The sequence below is a fragment of the Lithobates pipiens genome, unplaced genomic scaffold, assembly GCF_037356315.1.
Source record: "Lithobates pipiens isolate NorthernLeopardFrog02 unplaced genomic scaffold, aLitPip1_a1.2 Scaffold_25, whole genome shotgun sequence".
NCBI classification, from domain to species: Eukaryota; Metazoa; Chordata; class Amphibia; order Anura; family Ranidae; genus Lithobates; species Lithobates pipiens.
This window is the reverse complement of record NW_027507787.1, coordinates 123301421-123327572: the sequence shown is the minus strand read 5'-3', so window position 1 is coordinate 123327572 and position 26152 is coordinate 123301421. Positions and strand designations below refer to the sequence as shown.

Here is a 26152-nt window from a genome sequence, read left to right as displayed (position 1 = left end):
GAAAGTGTCAAAGAGCCAGGGGCAGCTTTTAGACCCGAAGGTCAGTTTGGTGGCAAAATAGTACAGCTCCCTCCACTTGATGCCATGCCAGCACCAGAGAGATGGATGGATGGGAAGGAGCTTGAAAACATCTGAGATATCGGCCTTGGAGAGCCAGGTGCCCGTGCCTGTTTTGAGAATGGCCTGGATGGCTGTGTCTATGGAGGCATACTTAAGAGAGAACTCCTCGGAGGGGATGAAGGAATTAAGACTGGGGACAGAAGAGGAATGAGGCGCTGACAAATCGTACACCAATCTGAGTTTATTCGAGAACTTGCCCTTGACAAGCCCAATAGGGCTGACTCTCCAGGTGTTGAAGAGGGGCTGGCGAAAGGGCCTATGATAAAGTCCTGGTCTAACTCTGTCTGTAGGAGTTGATCAATGACTCGTTCATCAATGGCTGCTGACCATAGGTTCTTAAGCTGTTTGACTTCGCATATAAGCCTGGGATGAGCCCTTTGACATAGAGTGCATATGTGGACCAGCCTGCATTGACTAAAATTACATGACCCGTAATTGTAGTTGTTGCAGATTGCTGCACCTCCCACGGTCTTGACCGGGCGCCCAAATTTATCCATCTGCGGCAGGCGTGCCGGCGCCTGTTGGCCCTGAGCAGTACCTGAAGCAGAAGGATTGTCTGAGGGCCGGGCTGTCACTGAGTTAGCGCACCAGGTAGCGGTATGGGTAGCCGACTGGCAAATTGCGCAGAGGGGAGACCGTAGACCCGCGAAGTGGCGTAAAAATAGCTCAGCATCCATGACGCTCCAGTCAGTAGGCGTCTGGGATTGGAAGAGCCTGGCGGCCGCTTTAGCCGACAGGGAGCGGGGGTAGTCATAAAAAGCAAAACCGCCGTATTTGTAGCCCAGATCTACTATTGCATGGAGGTAGCGATCCAGCTCCTCGCTCCTGTTGGGGGCGGCTGAGCAGATGACATCCCTCAACATGCCGAAGGCCAACGTAAATTCTGTGACCGAAAACTTTCTGTCCAGCCTGGGGTCTTTGGCCTTGAGGACCACTCACACATCCCCCCATGTATACGCCTTGTTCTCCACAAGCTTGTGGATGGAGATGAGTAGAGAAGCCAGATTGACATCCTTGCCCTCTCAGATGTCCTTCCTGACGTTGGCCGATACCAGATGAGAAGGGTACACAACTAAAGTACACCCGGTGATACCTGTGAGTGGGGTAGTCACTGCCTGGGCTGCTAGTACTGGAGGAGAAACGGGCAGGCGGGTCTCGAGGAGGGCCACCCGATTCTGGACCTCTGAAATTGAGGTCGCCAGGGAAGATACCAGGGTATGCAGCTGTGAAATTGAGGAGGCGATAGAACCCATGGAGGCCTGCTGGGTACTAGCTTCTGCCGCAGCTGGGGGAGGAAAGAGTAGCTTGAAAAGCTCGGCCTTTCTGGCTGTTGCCGGAAAGGGTACACCTCTGCGCCTCAGCTCAGTTGTCAGTCTGGGAATGGTCCATGCTCTGGGGGACCGCGGGCTGCCACTCTCTGAAACTGGAGATGGAGATAATGGGGCTGTGAGATCCTCACTGCCGGCCAGGGACATGGTGGCGTAATCCTACTTGTCCTCGGGTTTTGGGTTTTTCTTTAAGCAGAACCTACATAAGGGTGACATGGATTACAAGACTCGTTGGTGACTCCTGAAGATATACATACTTAATGAGAAGGACACTCCCGCTCATGTGCGTTTTCTTCATATTTTTTTTTTCTTAACAAAGGAGGCACCGTCCGACCAGGTGCAGGGTGGACCTACTGAAACTCGACTGACCTGAGAATATGAAGGTGAAGTTTGTTTGAGAGTTCTATACCTAAACACAGATGGCTAGCTAAATAGTGACTTCATGAGGTGGTGGTATTTTGAAATGAAATTAAATGAAATGAGACAAACAAACAAATGAAACGTTGCCTTTGAATGAAATGTCTGCCATGACAGAGATGCGATTTGGTCGTGTCGCACCTGAAACTGACAGCGAACCGGACTCTGGAGCATGTATTGAAATGAGGCAATTTAGTGAAATGAGGCCGATGAGCAAGGCCCCCGGCAGGAATCGGAACATTGAAGAAACAACTGGATTCGAACTGGGAAGCAGTACGTGACAGTGAAATGAGTGAATCTGCCATGACAGAGGTCCGGATCGCCATGCCGCAATCTTGCGACCAAGCACGAAACGGATTCTGGAGCATGTACTGAAATGAGGCCTGTCCTAGGGCACGCCGAGATGAATTTGGTAAACAGGTGTGACTATTCATACCGGAGCGTGATAGGTGAGATGAAATGATACCCATGACAAAGACAAAAATCAGAGGGTGAGCCCATGAATGATAAACATGAATCCTGTCCCACCCCTTCTTCTTCTCTCCCCCCTATACCCTTACTTTCTTCTTCCCTTTACCCCCCCTCAATCCTTTACCCCCCCCCTCACATTGTCCCAGTCAGTTGTTTTAACTCTATCGGACTGCAACAAGGCAGTCGTTTGCTCTCCCACTCGGTCACGAGTGCCTGGAGCTACATCATCCCACCCACCCTAGCGGGACCGGAGGATACGGGTCCTGCAGGCGGGGTATTCAGGCCCAGCACTACCTGGCACGACTTGAGTAAGCCTCTTTAAATGATAGGTTCATAGTAGTTATGTGTTTGCTAACAAGTTGTACCTCTGTATAACAATGTTCTATTAGTCACGACCACTGTAATAGTGTAATAGTTCTATCTGTATTGCGAGTTGATAGCGTTGTGACAGCACTTTGTGTTTATGATGATTCTCTGACTTACACGTTTGTATGCCTTGCATTTTTCAATAAAATCTTTTATGGAAAAAAAAAAAAAATGAATCCTGTCTCTGGAGCATGTACTGAAATGAGGCGTAAACAGCTGGGCACACCGGAACGAATTGGTGCATCAATGAATGCGACAGGATTCGAATCGGAGCGTAATAAGTGACAGAAATGATATGCCATGACAGAGACAAGAATCAATGACTGGACTGATGGTTATAACAAAGAATCCGTCTCTGGAGCATGTACTGAAATGAGGCCGACAGCTGGGTGTACCGAGGCAAATCGGTGCATACCTGGTAATGCGTCTGGATTCGTATCGGGGCGTAATACGTGACAAGAAATGAAATGCCAAGACTACAATCAGGGACTGTGCCTGAACCTGCGAGTGACTCCGTCTCTGGAGCATGTACTGAAATGAGGACGAAAACTGGGGCACGTCGAAGCGAACCGGTGCATCGGGGATGCGACAAGATTCGAATCGGAGCGCCGTAAGTGACAGAAATGAGTGAAATGATTCGAAATGATATAAAATGATTTGAAATGATTCGAAATGACATGAAATGATTTGAAATGATTCGAAATGACATGAAATGATTTGAAATGATTCAAATGATATGAAATGATTCGAAATGATTTTGAAATGATCCAACATGATTTGAAATGATTTGAAATGACTCGTAATGATTTGAAACGATTCGAAATGAATTTGAAATGGTTCGGACTGCTTGATGTTTGACATGACGAGCAGTCGGCTGTGATTTTGAAATGATTCAAACGATTCGAATATTTTAGAAATTATTGGGGAGTCGTTCGACTTAAAAATGAAATATCTACGAAATGAGGTGCCTGATGTGGCATGACCGATATGTCATGAATGGGTGATAACGACTTCTCTTTGAAAAGAAAAGGAGTAGTGACATGAGGTAACGAGTACGGGTGACATGATTAAAACACATTCGTGAAATGTAAAGTGAGAGGTTCGTGAGTTCAGGATGTCATGTTTAAGTGACATAGTAAAACATGAAATGAAAAAATGAGTGCCGAAGCCCTACCTGCGACAGCCGGCCCAGATGTGTTGTACGACAACTGCAATTTTTTGAGTATTGCGACACTCGAACAAGGAAAACACACGAACGCTTATGAAGACAAGACGACTGACAACACGGACACGATCGGTACTAACAAACATGGGAACTCATGAACACAACTCACTACGTTTGGTCTCGAACAGTCGGCCCTAGATCTCTGACGTAACAGATATCGCGCACAGGAACCGACAAGGAAGACAGGCGAACGGGCTGGTTAAATACCCCTCCGGGCTCCTCCCATAATTCCAGGCCACCATACTGGCCTTCTTATATATATATATATATATATATATATATATATATATATATATATATATATATATATATATATATATATATATTTATTTATATATATATATATATATATATATATATATATATATATATGAAAATTCATCAGTCCTGATTAGGGATGAGCTTCGAGTTCAAGTCGAACTCATGTTCGACTCGAACATTGCCTGTTTGTCCGTTCAGCGAACAGTGAACAATTTGGGCTGTTCGCGGCAAATTTGAAAAGCCGGAACACCTTGTACAAGTCTATGGGAGAAATATAAAGTGCTAATTTTAAAGGTTAATATGCAAGTTACTGTCCTGCCCCAAGGTACATGGATCAATGCAAAAAAAAGTTTTAAAAACTCACGTTTTTTCAGCAGCAGTGATTTTAATAATGATTAAAGTGAAACAATAAAAGTGTAATATTCTTTTAAATTTCGTACCTGGGGGGTGTCTATAGTATGCCTGTGAAGGGGCGCAGGTTTCCCTTGCTTAGAACTGTCCCTGCACAAAGTGTAATTTTGCAAGGAAAAAAAGTCTTTTAAAATCACTTTCCATTGTCGGCTCCCGTAATACAGAGAACACTCAATGAGTGTTCTCTGTATTAGCCGACAATTCATTCATTGATAAAAAAAAAAAAAAGCGTGAGGGTTCCCTTAAATTAAATTACCAGGCCCTTCAGGTCTGGTATGGATATTAAGGGAAACCCCGTGTCAAATTTAAATTTTTTTTACGTGGGGGTCCCCCCAAATATCCATACCAAACCTTTTATCCGAGCATGCAACCTGGCAGGCCGCAGGAAAAGAGGGGGGGACGAGAGAGCGCCCCCCTCCTGAACCGTACCAGGCCACATGCCCTCAACATTGGGAGGATGCTTTGGGGGTCTGTGACCCCTCAAAGCACCATGTTCCCATGTTGATGGGGACAAGGGCCTCATCCCCACAACCCTGGCCGGTGGTTGTGGGGGTCTGCGGCGGGGGGCTTATCAGAATCTGGAAGCCCCCTTTAACAAGGGGACTCACAGATCCCACCCCCCCCCCCGTTTGAAATGGTAAGGGGGTACAAAAGTAAGTAAGTAGGCAAAAGTAAGTAATAGAATGTGTAAAAATGGTTAAATAAGACAAACACACTTTTGAAAAATTCCTTTATTAAAAATAAAAAAAATAAAAAAAAGATTCCAGCTTTGGTAATCCACTCTTGCTATCCAGTGACGGATGATCATCTCTCTGGAGTCCAGCGATGGCTGATCTGATCCAGCGACGGGTGATTTTCAGTCCAGCGCTGTCCATACATGCATCCGTCTTCTGTCTCCACTGTGGAGACACTGCAAGGATCCCAGATCTGACGTTTCTTATATTAGGAGGGCGGGGCCACCGGTCACCTGACCCCGCACCCTCTGACGCTGGTGAGGGAAGCCATGGGGTTCCCCAGTGACATATGGGTGACCCCGCCCCCCTCTGATGTAACACAGGTTTCTTTGTGAATGTTCGAGTCCCATAGACTTTAATAGGGTTCTAAAGTTCACATGAAGTTTAGGTCTGTTCCCAGGTTCTGGTGCGAACCGAACAGGAGGGTGTTCGGCTCATCCTTAGTCCTGATGTATTGATGACCTATCTCATTTCTTAAGGCCCCAAAATGCCAGAATAGCACAAATACTACCCAAATTATTCCTTTTGAAAATCAGACAGTCTGAGGCATTTAATAAGAGGCATGGTGTGAGTTTTTGAAGATGTAATTTTTTGTTAAAATTGGGGGAAAATTAAGAAACATGTTTTGTTTGTTTTTCATGATTTTTTTTTTTAACCACTTCAATACGGGGTATTTTCATCCCCTTTCCACCCAGGCCAATTTTCAGCTTTCAGCACTGTAACATTTTGAATGACAATTGCGTGATCATGCACCTCTGTACCCAATTTTTTTACCCACAAATAGAGATTTCTTTTGGTGGTATATGATCACCTCTGCAGTTTTTATTTTTTGTGCTATAAACAAAAAAAGAGTGACAATTTAAAAAAAAAAAACAATATTTTTTACTTTTTGCTATAATAAATATCCCAATTTAAAAAAAAACAAACAAACACATTTTTTCCTCAGTTTAGGCCGATATGTATCCCTCTATATATTTTTGGCAAAAAAATCGCAATAACCGTATATTGATTGGTTTGCACAAAAGTTATAGTGCCAACAAAATAGGTTATTGATTTATGGCATTTTTATTATTATTTTTTTACTAGTAATGGCAGTGATCTGTGATCTTGACTGTGACATTTCGGCGAACAGATGGGACACTTTTGACATTATTTTGGGACCATTGACATTTATACAGTGATCAGTGCTATAAATGTCACTGGCAGGGAAGGAGTTAACACTAGGGGGCCATCAAGGGGTTAGATGTGTTACCTAGTAAATGATTATAACTGTGTGGAGATGGGATTGACTGTTAGAAGAGACCAATCGGTGTTCCTATATACTAGGAACACATGATCTGTCTCCTCTCCCTTGACAGGATGTGGGTCTGTGTGTTTACACACACAGATCCACGTTCCTACTCTGTAGCGAGCGATCGCACATGCATCAGAGCGCCCCTATAACGCCGTGAAGCCGAGGACGTCATATGACGCCCACCTAGGATGGGAGATCCCGTCTGTGGATATCATATTACATATTATAGGCAGGTATTGAAGTGGTTACATGTATACTGTCACCACCGAACTATAGCATCATCATATAACTGGTGTGGTGGTGATCAGGGATACTAACTGCTGACAGGATGTAAAAAAATTAAAAAAATACATTTTATTATTAAGTACTCAGCCATATCTTCAGCACCATCTGACTTGTAAGAGTCATATCTGTAGCTGCTTTCCAAAATAACCAAGGCGCATACATAGGTTCAGCTATTACATGCCTTTAAAATAGTATTTCAAATAGCAGTATGGGTGGCATGGGTATAGCGCTGCCACAGAGTTATAACCAATGCATCACACAGGACACCTATCATGAAGTCCTGTAATTTGTGTCGTTTACATTCTGCAATACCAGGAATCACTCTATTTATTTAATCAAATGTCATCTTTAGTCTCTGGAGCACATACAGTATCTCACAAATGTGAGTACACCCCTCAGATTTTTGTAAATATTTTATTATATCTTTTCATGTGACAACACTGAAGAAATGACACTTTGCTACAATGTAAAGTAGTAAGTGTACAGCTTGTATAATAGTGTAAATTTGTTGTCCCCTCAAAATAACTCAACACACAGCCATTAATGTCTAAACCACTAGCAACAAAAGTGAGTATACCCCTAAGTGAAAATATCCAAATTAGGCCCAATTAGCCATTTTCCCTCCATGGTGTCATGTGACTAGTTAGTGTTACAAGGTCTCACGTGTGAATGGGTCACAGGTGTGTTATATTTGGTGTTATCACTCTCACTCATACTGGTCACTGGAAGTTCAACATGGCACGCACCTCATAGCAAAGAACTGTCTGAGAATCTTAAAAAAAAAATTGTTACTCTACCTAAAGATGGCCTAGGCTATAAGAAGATTGCCAAGACCCTGAAACTGAGCTGCAGCACGATGGCCAAGACCATACAATGGTTTAACATGACAGGTTCCACTCAGAATAGGCTTCGCCATGGTCGACCAAAGAAGTTGACTGCACGTGCTCAGTATTATATCCAGAGGTTCTCTTTGTCAAATAGACATATGAGTGGTGCCAGCATTGCCGCAGAGGTTGAAGGAGTGGGAGGTCAGCCTGTCAGTGCACAGACCATATGCCGCACATTATATTAAATTGGTCTGCATGGCTGTCATCTCAGAAGGAAGCCTCTTCTAAAGATGAGGCACAAGAAAGCCCACAAAAAGTTTGCTAAAGACTAAGGACATGGATTGGATGAAACCATGTTTTGTGGTTTGATGAGATCAAGATAAACTTATTTGGTTCAGATGGTGTCAAGCGTGTGTGGTGGCAACAAGGTGAGGAGTACAAAGACAAATGTGTCTTGCCTACAGTCAAGCATGGTGGTGGGGGTGTTATGGTCTGGGGCTGAATGAGTGCTGTCAGGACTGTCCGGACTAGGGAGCTACCGTTCCTTGAGGGAACCATGAATGGCAACATGTACTGTGGCATACTGAAGCAGAGCATGATCCCCTCCGTACGGAGACTGCATGGCAGGGAAGTATTCCAACAGGATAACAACCCCAAACACACCTCTTAGCCCTTGTACACACGGTCGGAGAATCCGTCGGAATGTGTCCTATCGGACCGCGTCGTCGGATAATCCGACTGTGTGTGGTATGCATCGGACTGATTCCGTCCGAATATCCATCGGACCCAATTTTACAACATGTTGGAAATATTTCCCGACCAACTGGTTTGATCGGACATACTCCGATCATGTGTAGTGAATTTTGATCGGACCAAGTGCCACGCATGCTCAGATCAAATTCCTACATCAAAGCTATTGGCTACTAGCCTAAATGTAGTCCCATCGTAAGGAAATTACGTCATCACGTTCTGAAAGATCGGATTTTTTGAAAACTTAGTCCGACCGTGTGTATGCAACAGTTTCGGACACAATCCGTCGGACTAAATCCGACGGACAAAATCCGACGGATTTGGTTGGCAGAATCTCCGACCGTGTGTACAGGGGCTAAGACAACCACTGCCTTGCTAAAGAAGCTGAGGATAAAGGTGATGGACTGGCCAAGCATGTCTCCAGACCTAAACCCTATTGTGGGGCATCCTCAAACGGAAGGTGGACGCAAGGTCTCCAACAACCACCAACTCTGTGATGTCGTCATGGATTAGTGGAAGAAGACTCCAATGGCAACCTGTGAAGTTCTGGTGAACTCCATGCCCAAGAGGGTTAAGAAAAATATTGGTGGCCACACAAAATATTGACATTTTGGGCTTAATTTGGACATTTTCACTTAGGAGTGTACTCACTTTTGTTGCCAGCGGTTAAGACATTAAAGGGGAGGGCCAGCTGAATTTTTTTTGTAAAGTCAGCAGCTACAAACACTGTAGCTTCTGACTTTTAATAAGCAGACTTACCTGTCCAGAGCGCCCCGCGATGTCGGCCACCTAAAGGCGACCCGTCCCTCGGCTCTCTGGTCCCGGCGCCTCCATTCTATCTAAGGGAAACAGGCAGTGGAGCCTTGCGGCTTCCCTGCCCGTTTCCTACTGCGCATGCGCACGTCACGCAGCTCTTTGTGAATGGGGCGTGCTGTGTTCTGAGACACACAGTTCCCAGAACACACAGCGCCCCATTACCCAGAAGACAATGCAAGGAGGAGAGAAGACTGAAGATCACTGCGGTGTAGTAAGAGACAGATAAGAACGATCTGCCTAGCAGCAGGCATTTCTGGTAAGTTTAAAAAAAAAATATTTTTTTTTTCAGATTTTTTGCAACATTTTAATGTAGTTTTGTTTTTCAGGGTGGCCCCCCGCTTTAATGGCTGTGTGTTTGAGTTATTTTGAGGGGGCAACAAATGTATACTATTATACAAGCTGTACACCATTTACTTTACATTGTAGTAAAGTGTAATTTCTTCAGTGTTGTCACACAAAAAGATATAATACGATATTTACAAAAATGTGAGGGGTGTACTCACTTTTGTGAGATATTGTATTACTGCACATTGGAGAATAGTGGAGAATGATCCGGGGGTTTGGTAGATCTGAGATCATAAGCTTAATAATAGCATGCAATGCCAAGCTGCAGTTTCCAAAGTGAGCAAAGTCCTTTCTCGTATTAGGAGAGGTATGGACTCCAGGGAGAAAGATATATAACTTTGCCCCTGTACAAGTTATTAATAAGACCTCATGTGTAATATGCAGTTCAGTTTTGGGCACTAGTTCTCAAGGCATGGATAGTAGTGGCGGTGTTCTCAGCCGCACGTGAGGATGACAGCTGTCAAAATTCCTGGTGGAGGGTGGGAGAGGGGGTGTGCATGGCACACTTCGAAGAACTTCGCCCTCTTTTTCAAATGCATGGACAGTGAAGGGAAGTGATGGGCTTATAAAGGTAAAAGACAAGGAAGGGGAGGAACATGGGAGGGGAAGGAAGGATAAAGCTGAGCTGCTGCATAGAGCCAGAAGGGTGGGAGAGGGTGGAAAGTGTGAGAAAATCACAGAAGACATAGCTGAGCCGTTAACCCTTTGGCTTGCAAACTGCCAGTATCAGGGAATTGAATGTCAGTATTGGAGACAGGGAGTGAGAGATAAAAAAAAAATGGATAAAACAAAATTGCTGCACTGTAAATATAAGGATCAAGTATTACACCAGGTGAAAGACTGAAATATACATGGATAAAATATTACACCAAAATAAAAGACTTGGATAAAAAGATATATGCAGTGCAAATTATATTACCTTTAATATTACTAGAAAATATATTGATATCGAATTAAAAATGGGTATACTGTATATTGGGAATACTGATGTATATAAGACAAATATATAATAAAAATGGTGCAAGATAAAAATAAATATGACTAGAAAATATATGCACTTAAAATTGCATAACAGAAGCTGGAATTATTTTCCAAAATTGAAAAATGTATAGGAACAAACAAGTGAACCAGGTGCTCACTACAAAATAGTACATACCTTAAGTTCTTCATAAAGACCTCCTGGTGACAGAGTTTTAAGATGATAAATCAAAAAGTTTCTCTGCGGCAGAAGGTGTGAAACCTCTCTGCCGCAGAGAAACTTTTTGATTTATCATCTTAAAATTCACAGGGGGGAATTTGTTCCAAAACCCAAACCCTAAGGCCACTGGTGGAGCAATCATGTATTAGAAAATGGCAGGGGACATTAGATCAGTGCTGCCTTTCTCATTGAGTCTCATGTGTTCACCAAAACATAGCCAAACTGTACAGATAGTAGAGGAGACCGCAGGTACATGCGTGAAGTATACAACCTAATCCGTGGAACAAGATTATTTTTGAGGATCTTGAGTGACTCTGTACTTCTAGAAGTGCACTTTTTGTATTTGCAATTTGCATAGTGTTGTTTTCTGATGCTGCCACAATGGTGTTTGTTGATATACAGTATATGGTTTGTAAGTGAAAAGACTAATAGCTGATCACATGTATATGTGTACATTATAATATTTATATGCCCTTATGGAATAAAGTGTGCTTTACCCTAAATATTATTTTTTACCTAAGAGTATGTTCACATACAACTTGCATATTTTAAAAGAAGAAGTTAATCTGTGTTAGTGTGGCCAACTTTCATCCTCTGGCCATTCAGATTTACAGGACACTGTGCAGACACACAGCATGCCTGTACTGGGTAGTTTGTTCAGCCACCACACACCCCAGCCAATCACATTCTTTCTCTGGCACACACCCCATCCACAGTCAAATCACAGTCTGCCTCATGAACATGCTCCTTGCTCAAGCACAGTCTTCATCTTTCCTCAGGTTGAGCAGACTATGGAACACAGGCACACTGTGTCCTGTAACTCCACCCCTCACTATCAGGAAGATAAGAGGAATGGTCAGATGACAGATCATGTTAACCTTGTAAAGGAAGGCAACAAAGATATTTTCTGAAACTAGGCAAAAGCAGTTATGGTGACTGGCCCATTAACCCATTGTCAAAGTTGCTCATAATGAAGAAAACAGCATGGATTGGAGGGGGACTCTGCACTGTAAAAGTTTATTGGTAGGCACAAGCATGCGCATGGGGTGTGCCAGGTGTGCCTTGGCAGATTGACCCTGCTGTCTGGGATCCCTCTCTTCCTCTCCCGCTGGCTGCTGGAGAGGATCATTTCAGAATGGAGAGTTCAGGATGTCATTTACCATCCCCTTCCTTTTCTGAATGAACACACTCTGTTCATTCATAACAGAACCATAATAAACTGTGTTTACTATGCTTTAGTTGTGAATGACCAGGAAGGCACAGAGCACTCTGCAGAGGCTGCAGAGAAAGTGAATGGGGTAACTCCGTTCTCAGCCTCTTTCTCTGTCTCAAAGGCAAGACATCATGGGTCTCCTTGGACCCCTGATATTTCATCAAAGCCCCACCCCCAAATAATTAAAAATGTAAAAATAATAATAATTAAAAAAAAACACTGACACTGTCTACTGCCACCAATCTCTGCCCTACTGACACTGTCCACTGCTGTACTGACACCGTCTGTGTTTTAATACATTTTAAAATGTTTGCTTACATGTATAAGAGTGTGTGTATATACAGTATATATATATATATATATATATATATATAAATTATATATATATACATACACACACACACACACACACACGTGTGTGTTTGCCTTTAGGTGCACACCCTAATGTAATGGGTTATGCACACCTATGTTGGTAAGAGATGTAAAAATCCCTTTACCAGTTCCATTAGCAAGTTGGTTTCCATTACTGACAAAATGGGTAGTCGACAGCAAATACATTTTCTCATAGGCCTGAGTCTAGGTTTAAACCTACCTAAACCAAGTGACTCATCAGTACCTGACAGTTTCCCTTCATAAATTGAAATCTGTGGTTTGAAAATAGTAAGTTTGGCACATTTTTAAGGATTTAGGCTATAGATGAGTGTAAGACAATGTGTTTCTGACCAAATATCTCTCTTTATCAACAGGAAACGAAAACACTAACTTTTCAGTTCAGATGCTGGCAAAAAGAATGCAAAATGAATCTGGCTTTCTGGCGGTGATCACTACTAGCGACTCATCTACAGTATTCTGAATGCAACATGTACTCCAAACCATAATTTGTTTCTGTGTAGAAAAAGAAACATTATGTTTGTTATAGTTATCACACTGATGGCAAAATGGACAGCTGCAGTGGGGTGTTTTTCACCAATGGCACTTATGCCTTCTTTATTGTAGGAGGCAGACTCTGGCAGGTATCGCATCAATACCAATGAATACTTGCAAGTGACAAATGCTATTTGTCTTATTTTTTATCATGTATCCCCTGCTTCTACCCACTGAAATTAAGGTAATTAAGGTAACAAAGATTACCTTTGTTTACTGCTGAGGACAATATTACACTTCTAAACAGTGTTATTTTTAAGCTATTATTTTACTTTTCAGGATTATGGACAGTTTTAATTATAATACTACAATTTCATAGCAATCACAAACTAGTTGAGTACTGTCTGGGATACTTTTTTACATTTTCAAAGCAAGCTTGCAGTACTGCTTGAACTTAGAAGAAGGGGCCAGGTCTCCCTGCAAATAAAAAGTAAAATGGACAATACCCAACTGTGTTGTTGCAAGTTCACTACAATCACCTTAAAGTAATTGTAAAGGCTTGTTAAAAAAAAAAGAGCACAGAGCAGCCCCGATCCTCCTTTTCTCAGGACCCTCTGCTCCTAGCCCCTCCCTCCTTTGAGTGTCCCTCAGCCAGCAGCTTGCCACAGGGGGTACCCAAGCCGAGTCAGAACTCTGTGTATGCATTCAGACACAAAGCCCGATCTGGCCCCACCCCCTCTCTCCCCTGGTTGGCTGACTCACTTTGATTGACAGCCGCGGAAGCCAATGGCGCCACTGCTCTGTCTCAGCCAATCACGAGGAGTGTCCTGGATGGCTGAGGGGATCGTGTACATCGCTGGAGAGAGAAGGGGCTCAGGTAGGTAATTAGGGAGGTGCTGGGGAGGCTGCTAAACACTGAAGATTTTTTATATCTTAATGCATAAAAACCTTCTGCCTTTCCAACTCCTTTAAGCAGCCACAGACTACTATCACATACAGAATCAAAATGCCAATAGTAACTATAAAGTCACACACTAGTATTGAAATAAACATTGTTTTACTGTTGTCAATATAAAGGGAAAGTTAAATCTGCACACAACATGCTCATATACTTAAAGTTATTTTGTTAAATGTTTTAGAGTACACTCAGATAATCCAGAAACAGGTTTAGATTTTTTTCTTTGCCTTGTAAACATTAGCTGACAAATGTTCTCTACAGATATTAGGAAATGGTCTTCAAATATTGCCAAAAATCGAATCTTAGAGAATCTTGTCTGATCGCTATTGTTTTCCCCAGATAAGCTGATGCCCAAGGTGACTGCAGTGCTCTCCCCATGTTCATCTTCATCCATGTTTAGAAATACACAAAAATTGACACTATTATTTTTCATGATCTAAATTAACAAAAATTCAGATTTGACATATGTAAAAAATAATTTCACCCCTACATTTACCATCAATTCAAACAAATTAAACCAGATCATGCAAAGAAACCAACAGACATCTTGCAGATAAAATAATTTTTATGAAGAAATGGTCAAAAATGTTAATGTTGATCTCAGAGGCAGTTATACAAATGCCTACACAAAAGTATTTCTGCTAAAGAGGCCAAAACCAGTTTCCGAAGCCAATGGTGTATATATTTTTTCCACAGTACACTATTACATTTATTGATATTTTTGTTGAGTAGAACATTTTTCTTGTGATCTTATTCAAGATTTTCAACTTTATCTATAGACACTGAATAAAGATCTAATGTTAGCTTGTGTTCATGTATACAAAAAAAGTCATCAATAGTTATGTACTTAATTTTTCACATGAATTTATTTACTTGCAGAACCAAGCTGTCCAGCAAACATCGAGTGTGACAGCTGTCCGGACAAACTATAAACTGCCAACAAAATGTAAACATTGGTATTAAAAGAAAGCCATATTATTATAGTAGACTAAAAAGAGGAATGCAACATTTAAAAAAAAAGTCTGTTTATATAGTGATTGCTTTTCTTACATGTATTAACCCATCACAGTGGCCACAATACAATATTCTTTGCAATAATAGTATTTAACGTTAAGTCCAAACTGACACCTTTGTGGATGATTTACACTGGAGAGTGCAAAATCTAGTGCAGATCTACATAGAAACCAATCAGCTTCCAGGTTTTTTTGTCAATGTTTAACTGAACAAGCTGAATTTAGAAGCTGATTGGCTACCATACACAGCTGCACCAGATGATTTTGCACTCTCCAGTTTTAGTTAATCAACCCCTTTGTGTTGCTGCAACATTTGGTAAAACCCAGATTTTATTCTGTACTACTGCAACACATGATAATGCACAAACCGTGAAAAGGTTTGTTGCACTACCAAAAATTGTTAAATGACACCCCTAGTCACCATATCAGACCTGCATTTGGCACACCACAATGCACAGGTGCAAACCATCTGTGCATTGTGGTGTGCTAGAAAAATAAGGGGGCAGGTGAATTGACATTTCATTCAAAATAAATGCTTTGTCTTATCTCAAAACACATTATTACATAATATCACATTATCATGTGTATGGTAACACACAAAGGTCTAAATCTGGTCTTTAGAAAGTCACATATGCATTTCCACACCCTGTCTCTAATGCCAAATGCACAGTACCTACATTTGGCTTTGCAAAGTCACAATCATTACTAAGCTACACACAGACATGCAGACATAAACAAACCCAATCTATCCAAAACAGATCACTACACACATGTGGAGACCCCTGAGTGCATTGCAGAGAAAAAGTAGATGTATTTTCCTGGGTATTCCTGTTGGTAAGGTTGAATAAAGACACCAGCCCATCCAGTTCAACCTTAGTGAATGTCTCCAACTGTCCCTATCCCTGTACATTGCATACTTGCATTGGTCCCTACCCTCAAGGAGCCCACAATCCAAGGTCCCCATACATATACTAGGGACAATTTTGGACAGAAGCCAATTAACCTACCTGCATGTCTTTGAAGTGTGGGAGGAAACCCGAGTACCCGGAGGAAACCCACGCAGGCACAGGGAGAACATGCAAACTCCAGGCAGGTAGTGTTGTGGTTGAGATTCAACCCAGCGACCCTTTTTACTGCTAGGTGAGAGTGCTAACCGCTACACCACTGTGCCGCCCAAACCTGTATATATAGGTTTACTTCACAATTGTTCTACAGAACAATTTTGCAGTAGTTTTTTTCTCATTTTATTATGTCAGTAATGTCAAACACAGACCTAAGTTAAATCTGGCTTTTTTTATCTTAGAAATAAGGACATTTCACAAACGATGTGTTTATTCCAAAAATAATTCCAGGTTAAAGGCATGTTCACCTAAAACTGTATTCTGCTTATTCAGCTGCTAGATTATTGAAAGTTTTAAGGGACTCAGAAGTAGAAATCTTTACAAATCATATGTATTGAGCTGTGTTGCTCAACATAGGCCCAAGCAAGTCACAAGCCAAAATTCATTGTTACCAATATGCTCGGTTATGTTGGATTTGTGTGAGCTGGATATCTTCCATCATGCTTGAGATGCATTTTGGGAATAAGTGCCCCGAAAGCTTGTCCTGAAAAATTGTATGTAAGTGCAAATAAAAAAAAGTATCACGGACAGTACTCAATTGTTTCTGTGAGCTGGATATAAATGGAGTTCACTGCATCATGCTGCAATGCATTACAACACACCACAATGTATGTTATGGAAGGACAATAATGTATTTTGGCTCCCGTTGTGAACTATTTAAACTTAAAATGTAAGTATGGCAAACTGTATAAGACACATATGAAAATACATACATATGAACTATTTTGCCTGTTAAATCTGTTCAGCTGGATTTATTCTAGATTTCACTGCACTCTATTCAATACAGCTTGATCAAGGCAGTGATAGACATGAGCAAACTTAACCAATTTTACATCGCCTAGACAAATTTTTCAGCCAAATTGTGTATATAGGAAAAATGCATTGAAGTTAATTGGGAAGAAAACATTAAGGCAGTTTAAAGGGTACTTCCACATTTGCGGTTAAATTTGACAAAAATCCATATGTTAGTTATGTATTCCCATTCACACAGCATATCTAAAAAAAAAATTCCTGCCTTTCCAGGTGTTTCTTTGGAGCTAGCCCTAGGCTGACTGCAAGATACTCTGAACAATTTGAAATGAGAGGAAACTTAATCTGTCCCCACTGACAAAGAGGGGCACACTGGGTTTCCCCTCATTAACAAACAATGCAGAAGGCCAGCTTATAGATTTTTAACCCTTTGTTAGGGCAGACAATGTTCAAATACTGTTTATAAGCAATAATGAGATCTGCCGGCAAAGTACAGACACGGCTAATTATGGTAAATCTTATCTCCTCAGCCCCCTCTGCATAACAGAGCAAAATTTCAGTTTTGTCGTTTTCAAAAAATAGCAAGTAAAATGTAAGCAGTATTTTTTATTATTTTTAGGTTTAAGTTATGAAATGTGAATGGGAACATGTAACAAAAATAAATTAGGTGTTATCTCATTTTGGCAGCAGAAGTGGAAGTACACTCTGGGGCTGGGTTTTAGGTTTTAAAAGGTCTTTTAATGGCTTCTGGTGTCATTTGTTTATATTCTGAGTATTATTTTATTTGTTTATGTGTGTAGTTTGTTGTTTTTAACCACTTCAGCCACGGAAGAATTTACCCCCATCCTGACCAGAGCACTTTTTGCGTTTCGGCACTGCGTCGCTTTAACTGACAATTGTGTGGTCGTGTGAAGTGGCTCCCAAACAAAATTGACCTTTTTTTCCTACAAATAGAGCTTTCTTTTGGTGGTATTTGATCACCCCTATGGTTTTTATTTTTTGCGCTATAAACAAAAAATGAGTGTCAATTTTGAAAAAAACGCATTATTTTTTACTTTTTGCTATAATAAATATCCCCCCAAAATATATAAAAAACTTTTTTTTTCCTCAGCTTAGGCCGATACATATTCTTCTACATATTTTTGGTAAAAAAATCGCAATAAGCGATTATTGATTGGCTTGCGCAAAAGTTATAGCATTTACAAAATAGGGCATAGTTTTATGGCATTTTTATTAATACTTTTTTTTTTTAAATGGCGGTGATCAGCAATTTTTATCATGACTGCAACATTATGGTGAACACATCAGACATTTTTGACACATTTTTGGGACTACTGTCATTTATGCAGCTATACAAATGCACTGATTTCTGTGTAAATGACACTGGCAGTGAAGGGGTTAACCACTAGGTGGCAGTCCTAGGGGTGTGTTACTAATTGTGGGGGGCGTCGCTGTGTTTTACACATCACTAATCTCTGCTCCTATCACAGTGAGCAGAGATCAGTGTCACTGTTGCTAGGCAGAACCGGGAGATACTTGTTTACTTTAGCATCTCCCCGTTCTTCCTCTCCATGAGGCGATTGCGGGTATCCCCATGCAATCGAGTCCACGGGACCTGCGACCGGACTCACGGAGCTTCCCCGGCTCTTAATGGGCAACATACAGGTATGTGATTCTGCCTGTACATGCCCCTCTGCCGAAGTATATCAGTGTGAGGTGGTCGGGAAGCCGTTAAAACAGTAAAAATGGCACCTCAAAAATTTTAGATGGTTTATTTTACTGTTATTTTTGTGTTTTATAGTATATAACAGTAAATTATACCAAGAAGTAAGGAGTACGTGACCAAAAATTGTATACTTTTCCTTTAAAATGTTCAGGTTGCTCTTCCATCTTTTTTTTTCTATTTGTTACCCCCCCCCCCCCACCACACATGATGCAATAAAAAACAAAACAAAAAAGATAGATAAAAATTGTTTAACGTTTTGTCCATTTTATTGATTTTTTATGTTTTGTTGTGTTTTGTTATTATTTGCATTTTTAGACAATAGGAAAAACTGAACAAACATAATACAGTAGTGTTTGCGTTTTAACACTAAGGCTCCATGCACACTGAAGCTCAAAAAAGCTATTTCTGGACGCCAGATTGCTGGCAGAAAACGCTGGTTGAAAAACCTGCTTTTAACAGCGTTTTATACTAGCGTTAATGAGCGTTAATGAGCGTTTTACAGCGTTAGCGTTAATGGGCGTTTTTTATAAAAATACACAGAGGACACTCCAAAAATCCCACAATGCATTGAAAAATAGAATGCCGAACACTAATGAACGAGCGTTAATGAGCGTTAATGAGCGTTAATGAGCGTTTGTCGTTTTTTGCCGCTGAAAAACGGCACTTTGAACGTGAATTTCTAGCATTCAGAAAAAAGCCCATAAACTCCACTGCTCATTAAAGCTGAAAAACGTCCATGTGTGCATGGACACATAGGCTAACATAGAGTGGAGTTTATGGGCTTTTACAAAAAACGCCCAAACGCCAATAAACTGCAGTTTATCAGCTTCAGTGTGCATGGAGCCTAAGTGCATGCTTTCATTTCTGTTTCTTTAAAATGTTCACGTTTTTCTGTGATAAACTATTAGGCACAAGATATCATATGATTTTTTGTAATGCACGCTTTCTGTCAGGTCTGCCATTAAATGGGAGCAAAAATCATGTTTGCACTGTAAATAGAAACATACTCTTAAAAAATATGTACAGATACTATGACACCTGGTAAAACAAGAAATAGATCTTAAAAATTATTTATAAAGCTTATTGACCTGTTTATATTCCTTACAACACAAAATTTGCCAGAAAGATACACATTATATACATTTTTACAATCAGACGGTTTTAATATAAGTTTTAAATAACCTGTGCAACAAGGTCATTTATTGGAATTTTATTCCAATGAATCAATACTGTGATTAGTAAAAAAAATGTTGCCAGAAAAAAAATATATATATAGTTTTTGGGCTAGATGAGGTTAAAATATGGTAAATACTCAATTTTGTCCTGAAATTCTAACCCTTCTTTACTGAGGTACAGTTGTATTATTTTTGGCCTCTCTTGCAATGAAGGAAGGAGAGCCTAACAATGACTTTACAAGCTGTTGCCAATGCACAAGTGAACACTGTGATTTTAAAGTTTCCGCTTGTACATGTAGACATGTACAATTTTAAAAATGGTTCTTCTTATGGGGTGTAAAGGGCAGCTTATGAAAGTTCTACCAGCTAGTGCTGCAAATTTCCCACCTCATTATTACCCCTAACTCTCATTCTGTGCACACACGACCGGACTTTTCGATGGACTAGGACCGACGGTCTTCTCGACGAACTTTCGGCGGAGGTTCGACACTTTCTGAACTAAACGGACTTGGCCAAACAAGAGCGGACTAAGTCCATTCGAAAGTTTGTTATTTTGAATGTGATGACATAAACGGGACTAAACAAGGAAGTTCAATAGCCAGTAGCCAATAGCTGCCCTTGCGTCATATTTGGCCCATCGGACTAGAACACAGACAAATGGTTTTCCCGATTTTTAGTCCATCGGACTTGAGTCCGTCGGATAGATTTGAAACATGTTTTATTTCTAGGTCCAATAATAAAAACAGTGTAGCGCTTCAATAATAATAAGTGTAATCAACACAAATTAAAAAAATAATAACAAAACAAAAAATCGCACAGAACTAGATGCCTGAAAGTAAAAGTCCAACATAAGGCACTCATTCCACTATGTTGATGGCATAGGAGTGGCCAAACCGTCACATGGAAGGAGAATGGTGTGCTAGACGAATATGTTCATGCAGGTAGACTTGATTGTAACCATAGTAGATAAATACTTCTTACCGGAACAGTTGGACTCACGCAATCATATGACGGCTGAGTCTAGAAGGCTTGGGGTCACAGTCAAGGACCAAGGAGTGTGAAGAGAGAGGTCAGTTGAGCTAGTGATGGAGCTCCAGGCGGTTGTAGGCTCAAAGATGGGTCCTTTCAGATGGAACATCAAAGGTCGAAGTGGTCAAGCTCAAACGCAGCCCGTTGGACCAATACTCCAGCCTCCCCCGAATGGGGAGGGGGGTGTTTGTGAGGTTTTTAAACCAAAACCATGGAAAGAAGGGAAAAGAAAAAAAGGCTCCACATGGTGCGGGTCAAACGATATAAAAACGTTGGTTTATTGAAGTCAAAAGGTAACAAATGACTTAGTGATCACATAAAAAAACAAAATGAACTTAAAAGCAATGTGGGGTACCAACAGCTCGCCCGACGCGTTTCGACATATGTGTCTTCAACTGGGGCAACTGGGACATGCCCCAGTTGAAGACACATATGTCGAAACGCGTCGGGCGAGCTGTTGGTACCCCACATTGCTTTTAAGTTCATTTTGTTTTTTTATGTGATCACTAAGTCATTTGTTACCTTTTGACTTCAATAAACCAACGTTTTTATATCGTTTGACCCGCACCATGTGGAGCCTTTTTTTCTTTTCCCTTCTTTCCATGGTTTTGGTTTAAAAACCTCACAAACACCCCCCTCCCCATTCGGGGGAGGCTGGAGTATTGGTCCAACGGGCTGCGTTTGAGCTTGACCACTTCGACCTTTGATGTTCCATCTGAAAGGACCCATCTTTGAGCCTACAACCGCCTGGAGCTCCATCACTAGCTCAACTGACCTCTCTCTTCACACTCCTTGGTCCTTGACTGTGACCCCAAGCCTTCTAGACTCAGCCGTCATATGATTGCGTGAGTCCAACTGTTCCGGTAAGAAGTATTTATCTACTATGGTTACAATCAAGTCTACCTGCATGAACATATTCGTCTAGCACACCATTCTCCTTCCATGTGACGGTTTGGCCACTCCTATGCCATCAACATAGTGGAATGAGTGCCTTATGTTGGACTTTTACTTTCAGGCATCTAGTTCTGTGCGATTTTTTGTTTTGTTATTATTTTTTTAATTTGTGTTGATTACACTTATTATTATTGAAGCGCTACACTGTTTTTATTATTCCATCTGTTGAACTTTGTTTGTTTTTAGTGTTGGCGGCTGTTTTGGCTGTTGTGGCCATTTTTTTACAAACCATAGCGCAGTGTTTTCCCCTTTTCTAATTATTTCTAGGTCCGTCTGACTTTTGGGGAAAAAAAAGTCAGCTGGAGCCCACACACGATTGAATTGTCCGCCGGACCAAGTCTGCCGGCGAGTCCGATCGTGTGTATGCGGCATCAGAATTTCTTCCACTGTGGACACTGAGGAAAGACTAAAATAATACATGAATGTCAATACCTTATCTCAGTACCTTGTCTGCAGAAGGTAATTGGTAAGCCAAGGTGTTCCATTCTGAGCTTAGAAAGTACTACCTGAGACAGCATTCTCACCCAATCCAGTGAGAAGAATCAACCTGGCTATTTAAAAAAATTTTTGTTGTTTTGGATAGAATGGGAAAAGTTTATAACCTCTGATATTTTTTAATTTTATCCAGTGCTCCATTAGAGCCTTATTAGCCTCCATTAGATCCCTTCACTTACTGCCCAGATGTTGGATGACCAGGTGGTGTTTTGTGGATAGCCATATCCAAAATGATCTAATATAACTAAAGCAATGTATCTTTTATATATTTTTTACCACAACAGCATACTTACAATACATTATAGTTTGATGTAAGGACATCTTAAGCTCCATATAAATAGATGTCCAAAAGGGACACCCATTATGTGTTCTAGTCCCTTCCCCAAGCACCCCCTTCCCTTTTCCCAGAAACTGAAAAGGTTAATGGCTCAATACATACAAATTCCAAGTGAAGCAACCACGTCGCTTCACATTTTATACTTAGGCTGCATACATACGACCGTTTTTTCCATCAGAATAAACTCTGACGGTCTTTCCGACGGAGTTCCGCTGAAACAGACTTGCCTACACATGATCACACCAAAGTCCATTAGTTTAGAATGCAATGACATACGATGGGACTAGAAAAAGGAAATTCAATAGCCAGTAGCCAATAGCTGCCCTTGTGTCGTTTTTGGTCCATCGGAATAGCATACAGGCGAATGGTTTTCACGATAGGAATTGATTCTGTTGGAAAGATTTAAAACATGTTCTATTTCTAGGTCCGTCAGAATTTTTAGAAAAAAAAAGTCTGATGTACAATCGGAATGTCCGATGAAATGATTCCGTCTGACCTTTTCTGCTGGAAAGTCCGGTGGTGTGTACGCGGCATAACACTGCAGGATGTGTACCTGTTTTACCTGCTTTTCCTGCATACATTTGAAATCTAGACATGGTCACCAAATAATTCTTGCTGGATGCAGAGCTGTATACAAAAGCACCCTTAAATAGCTTAATTTAATATCCATAAATGTGAGGAAACAACGTGGACAGAAACATATTTTTTTGTCAATTATTTGTTTTAAACAGCCACACATGTTAGCACATGTTAGCGGTCCTTGTAACCCTGATTACATACAGTATATGGCAAGCCTTTCCTTTTCAAACCCCTCTGAGTGCTTCTTGGCAGAATTCAGCACATATTACACAACGATCATTCTTATACAAATCAATAGCAAGTCAGGGGTTTTCAAAGCCAAATCTAAAGCTTTTTTTCCCATAATTTGAAAAGCAAGTAGTAAAGGTTCTCATAATGAGAGGGGAAATGTGCTGTGTAGAATAAAAATATACTTTCACAGAAGTATTTACTTTGGCCTTAGAACTCCCTTAACAGTTATTGCTGGCTGCAAAATTAAACACAGCATCTCATTCTCTGACAGATAGCATCAGATCAATTCATAAAAGATCCTGGTACTATTTAGCAACGCCACACTATGTACCATTTGCCAAAAACTGTACTGAACATAATTTAGGATATGATTCCTAAAAGAAATTTAATTGATCCACTGCTATATTTTCACCCTCTTTACTGTTGAAATGGGGACACAGGAAATGGTATTCAGGTAGAAAATAATGTAAGCAGAAAAACTTTCCCGCTATATAGGTACCTGACAAAAAAAAAACAGTTATGTCAAACTTCAACAGCTACAAACTACATTACCGATAAGAGTCAAATGAGCACATCAATTTACTGTAAAGTTAATCATAAGGATAGCCCCAAAATTATACCTCTTATTCCAGCATGTGCAGGGATACCTAATATATGTTATTTAGTCGTTGCTGTCATGTGCGTGTTTGTCAGGAAAGGAAGCTCTTAAATGTATAATTCTTAAAAAAAAGTATACCTAAGATGCAAAAATATGGAGAAACTATTGAATTTAACAATAAAGGGGAAAACGTAGATAGGATTGGATATGGTTTTATTCTAACCATAGATGAAGTTATATTTCCCATAATTTGAACAATCTGACACTTGACCATTCTGTAGACAATTATAAAAATATTTATCTTATTTGTTTTCCACAAGGAAAATTTTAGACCTTGCTTCCACAGAGTAAATATCTGTAATTGCCCATTCATTTTGTTCATTCTCCTTTTGGAAATTCATCAACTGAATTTAGTATTTCAGAGATTTGAATCACTATTCTAATGGCCAAAATATAATTACACCTAAGTCCAACATTGTAAAAATAACACACAGCCCTTGAACACACGGTTGGAGATTCCAACGGAATGTATCTGATCGGACCGTATTGTCGGATAATCAGACTGCGTGTGGTCTCCATCGGACTGTTTCTGTCGGAATATCCGATGGACCAAGTTTTCCAACTTGTCTATAAAATTTTCCGACAACATGCTCCGATCGGACATACTCCGATCATGTGTAGCCTACTCCGATGGACAAAGTGTCACGCATGCTCAGATCAAATTCCTAGACCAAAGCTATTGGCTACTAGCCTGAACATAGTCCAGTCGTAACAAAATAACGTCATCACGTTATGTACAATCGGATTTTCCGACAACTTTGTCCGACCGTGTGTATGCAACAGTTTTGGACAAAATCCGTCGGACAAAATCCAATGGATTTGGTTGTCAGAATGTCCGACTGTGTGTACAAGGGCTTAGAACTTTTATAGAATTACTGGACTCCTACTAACCTTTAATTTTACTGGACCAGTGACAATTTCCTTGGCTGTTTTTTTCAGACGTATTCAAGTGTGTTTGCATACCCACCCATTTACACTAGATGTAACAAGTTCACAATATTAAAGTGGAATTCCGACTAACCCTCCTCTAAGCAGATAGTTTTAAGTGTAGTTGGGATAAAGCTTGAATTTTATTTTATTCAGTTTCTGCTCCTTCTGTCCAATCTCAGGCTGGGTTAAGTAAGGTCACCAGGCTGGTGGAAGTGTCTAATCAGGCTGTGTAGCTCTCAGTCCTGGCTTGATGGAATTTGTGATGGCAAAATAGCTCTTATGTATGTATGCATTTCAAAGGTGTTCTTAGCTGTTGGCTGGAGTGATCCTATAAATAACCTGCTGACTGACTCCAGCTGATCTTCACATGATTATTCACTCTGAATGTATTACATTTCCCATCATACAAGTAAACCCGTCCTGTCGCACATTGCATAGTCTATAATTGTATACAAGCATGTATGCATAGAAATGCGTAATTGCAGTCAGGCATTGCTCTTTATGTTCCTGCTTACATTGCTGCAAAGAAATCACAGGCAAAAAAAAAAAAATTGTGCCTGCTTTGTTGCTGAATTCTTTCATGCATTAGATTTCCCACATAATGTGAACAAAATCCCAGGTAACATGAAGGCAGCTCCCATTTATGCATGTCTGTTCTGCATATTTTCTTTTTTTTGTAGCCTATCTTAAGATTATTTACCATTTACTACAAATATATATTTTTATATTTTTTCTTGCACAGTTATACATGTGTATTAACATTATGCAAATAAAATAATGTTTTGTAACCTATGATGTTATGGTAATTTTTGTCTGAAAAAGGCTTAAAGTAAGTTAAAAAAAAGTGTTGTGGTATTGTATATATTGTGTGAGAAAAGCATGTATTGCAATATCTGCAAGCCAACCATTCCTGTTTTCAAGCAGAGACTGATTACAGCATTTAGGGAGTGCAGAAACCTGTAGGGGACCCTTCAATTTAAAGGTTTCTTTAAAAGACTAAAATGTCACTATATATATATATATATATATATGTATATATATATATATGTATATATATATATATATATATATATATATATATATATATATATATATATATATATATATATATATATATATATATATATGTGTGTGTGTGTGTGTGTGTGTGTGTGTGTGTGTGTATATATATACACACACACTACCGTTCAAAAGTTTGGGGTCACCCAAACAATTTTGTGTTTTCCATGAAAAGTCACACTTATTTACCACCATACGTTGTGAAATGAATA

At 40.4% G+C, this 26152-nt stretch overlaps 1 protein-coding gene across 1 annotated transcript in view; it reads left to right on the top strand.

Annotated features, from left to right (window-relative positions):
* The window catches only part of CXCL12 (C-X-C motif chemokine ligand 12), a 202602-nt gene extending 176929 nt beyond the window's left edge, over positions 1–25673 (top strand). Inside the window, exons 4-5 of the mRNA XM_077454829.1 lie at positions 12808–20396; positions 21919–25673. Coding sequence (XP_077310955.1) covers positions 12808–12823 — 16 coding nt within the window. The 3' untranslated portion in view covers positions 12824–20396; positions 21919–25673. The remainder of the gene's footprint in view (positions 1–12807; positions 20397–21918) is intronic.
* Positions 25674–26152: the final 479 nt, after the last annotated feature.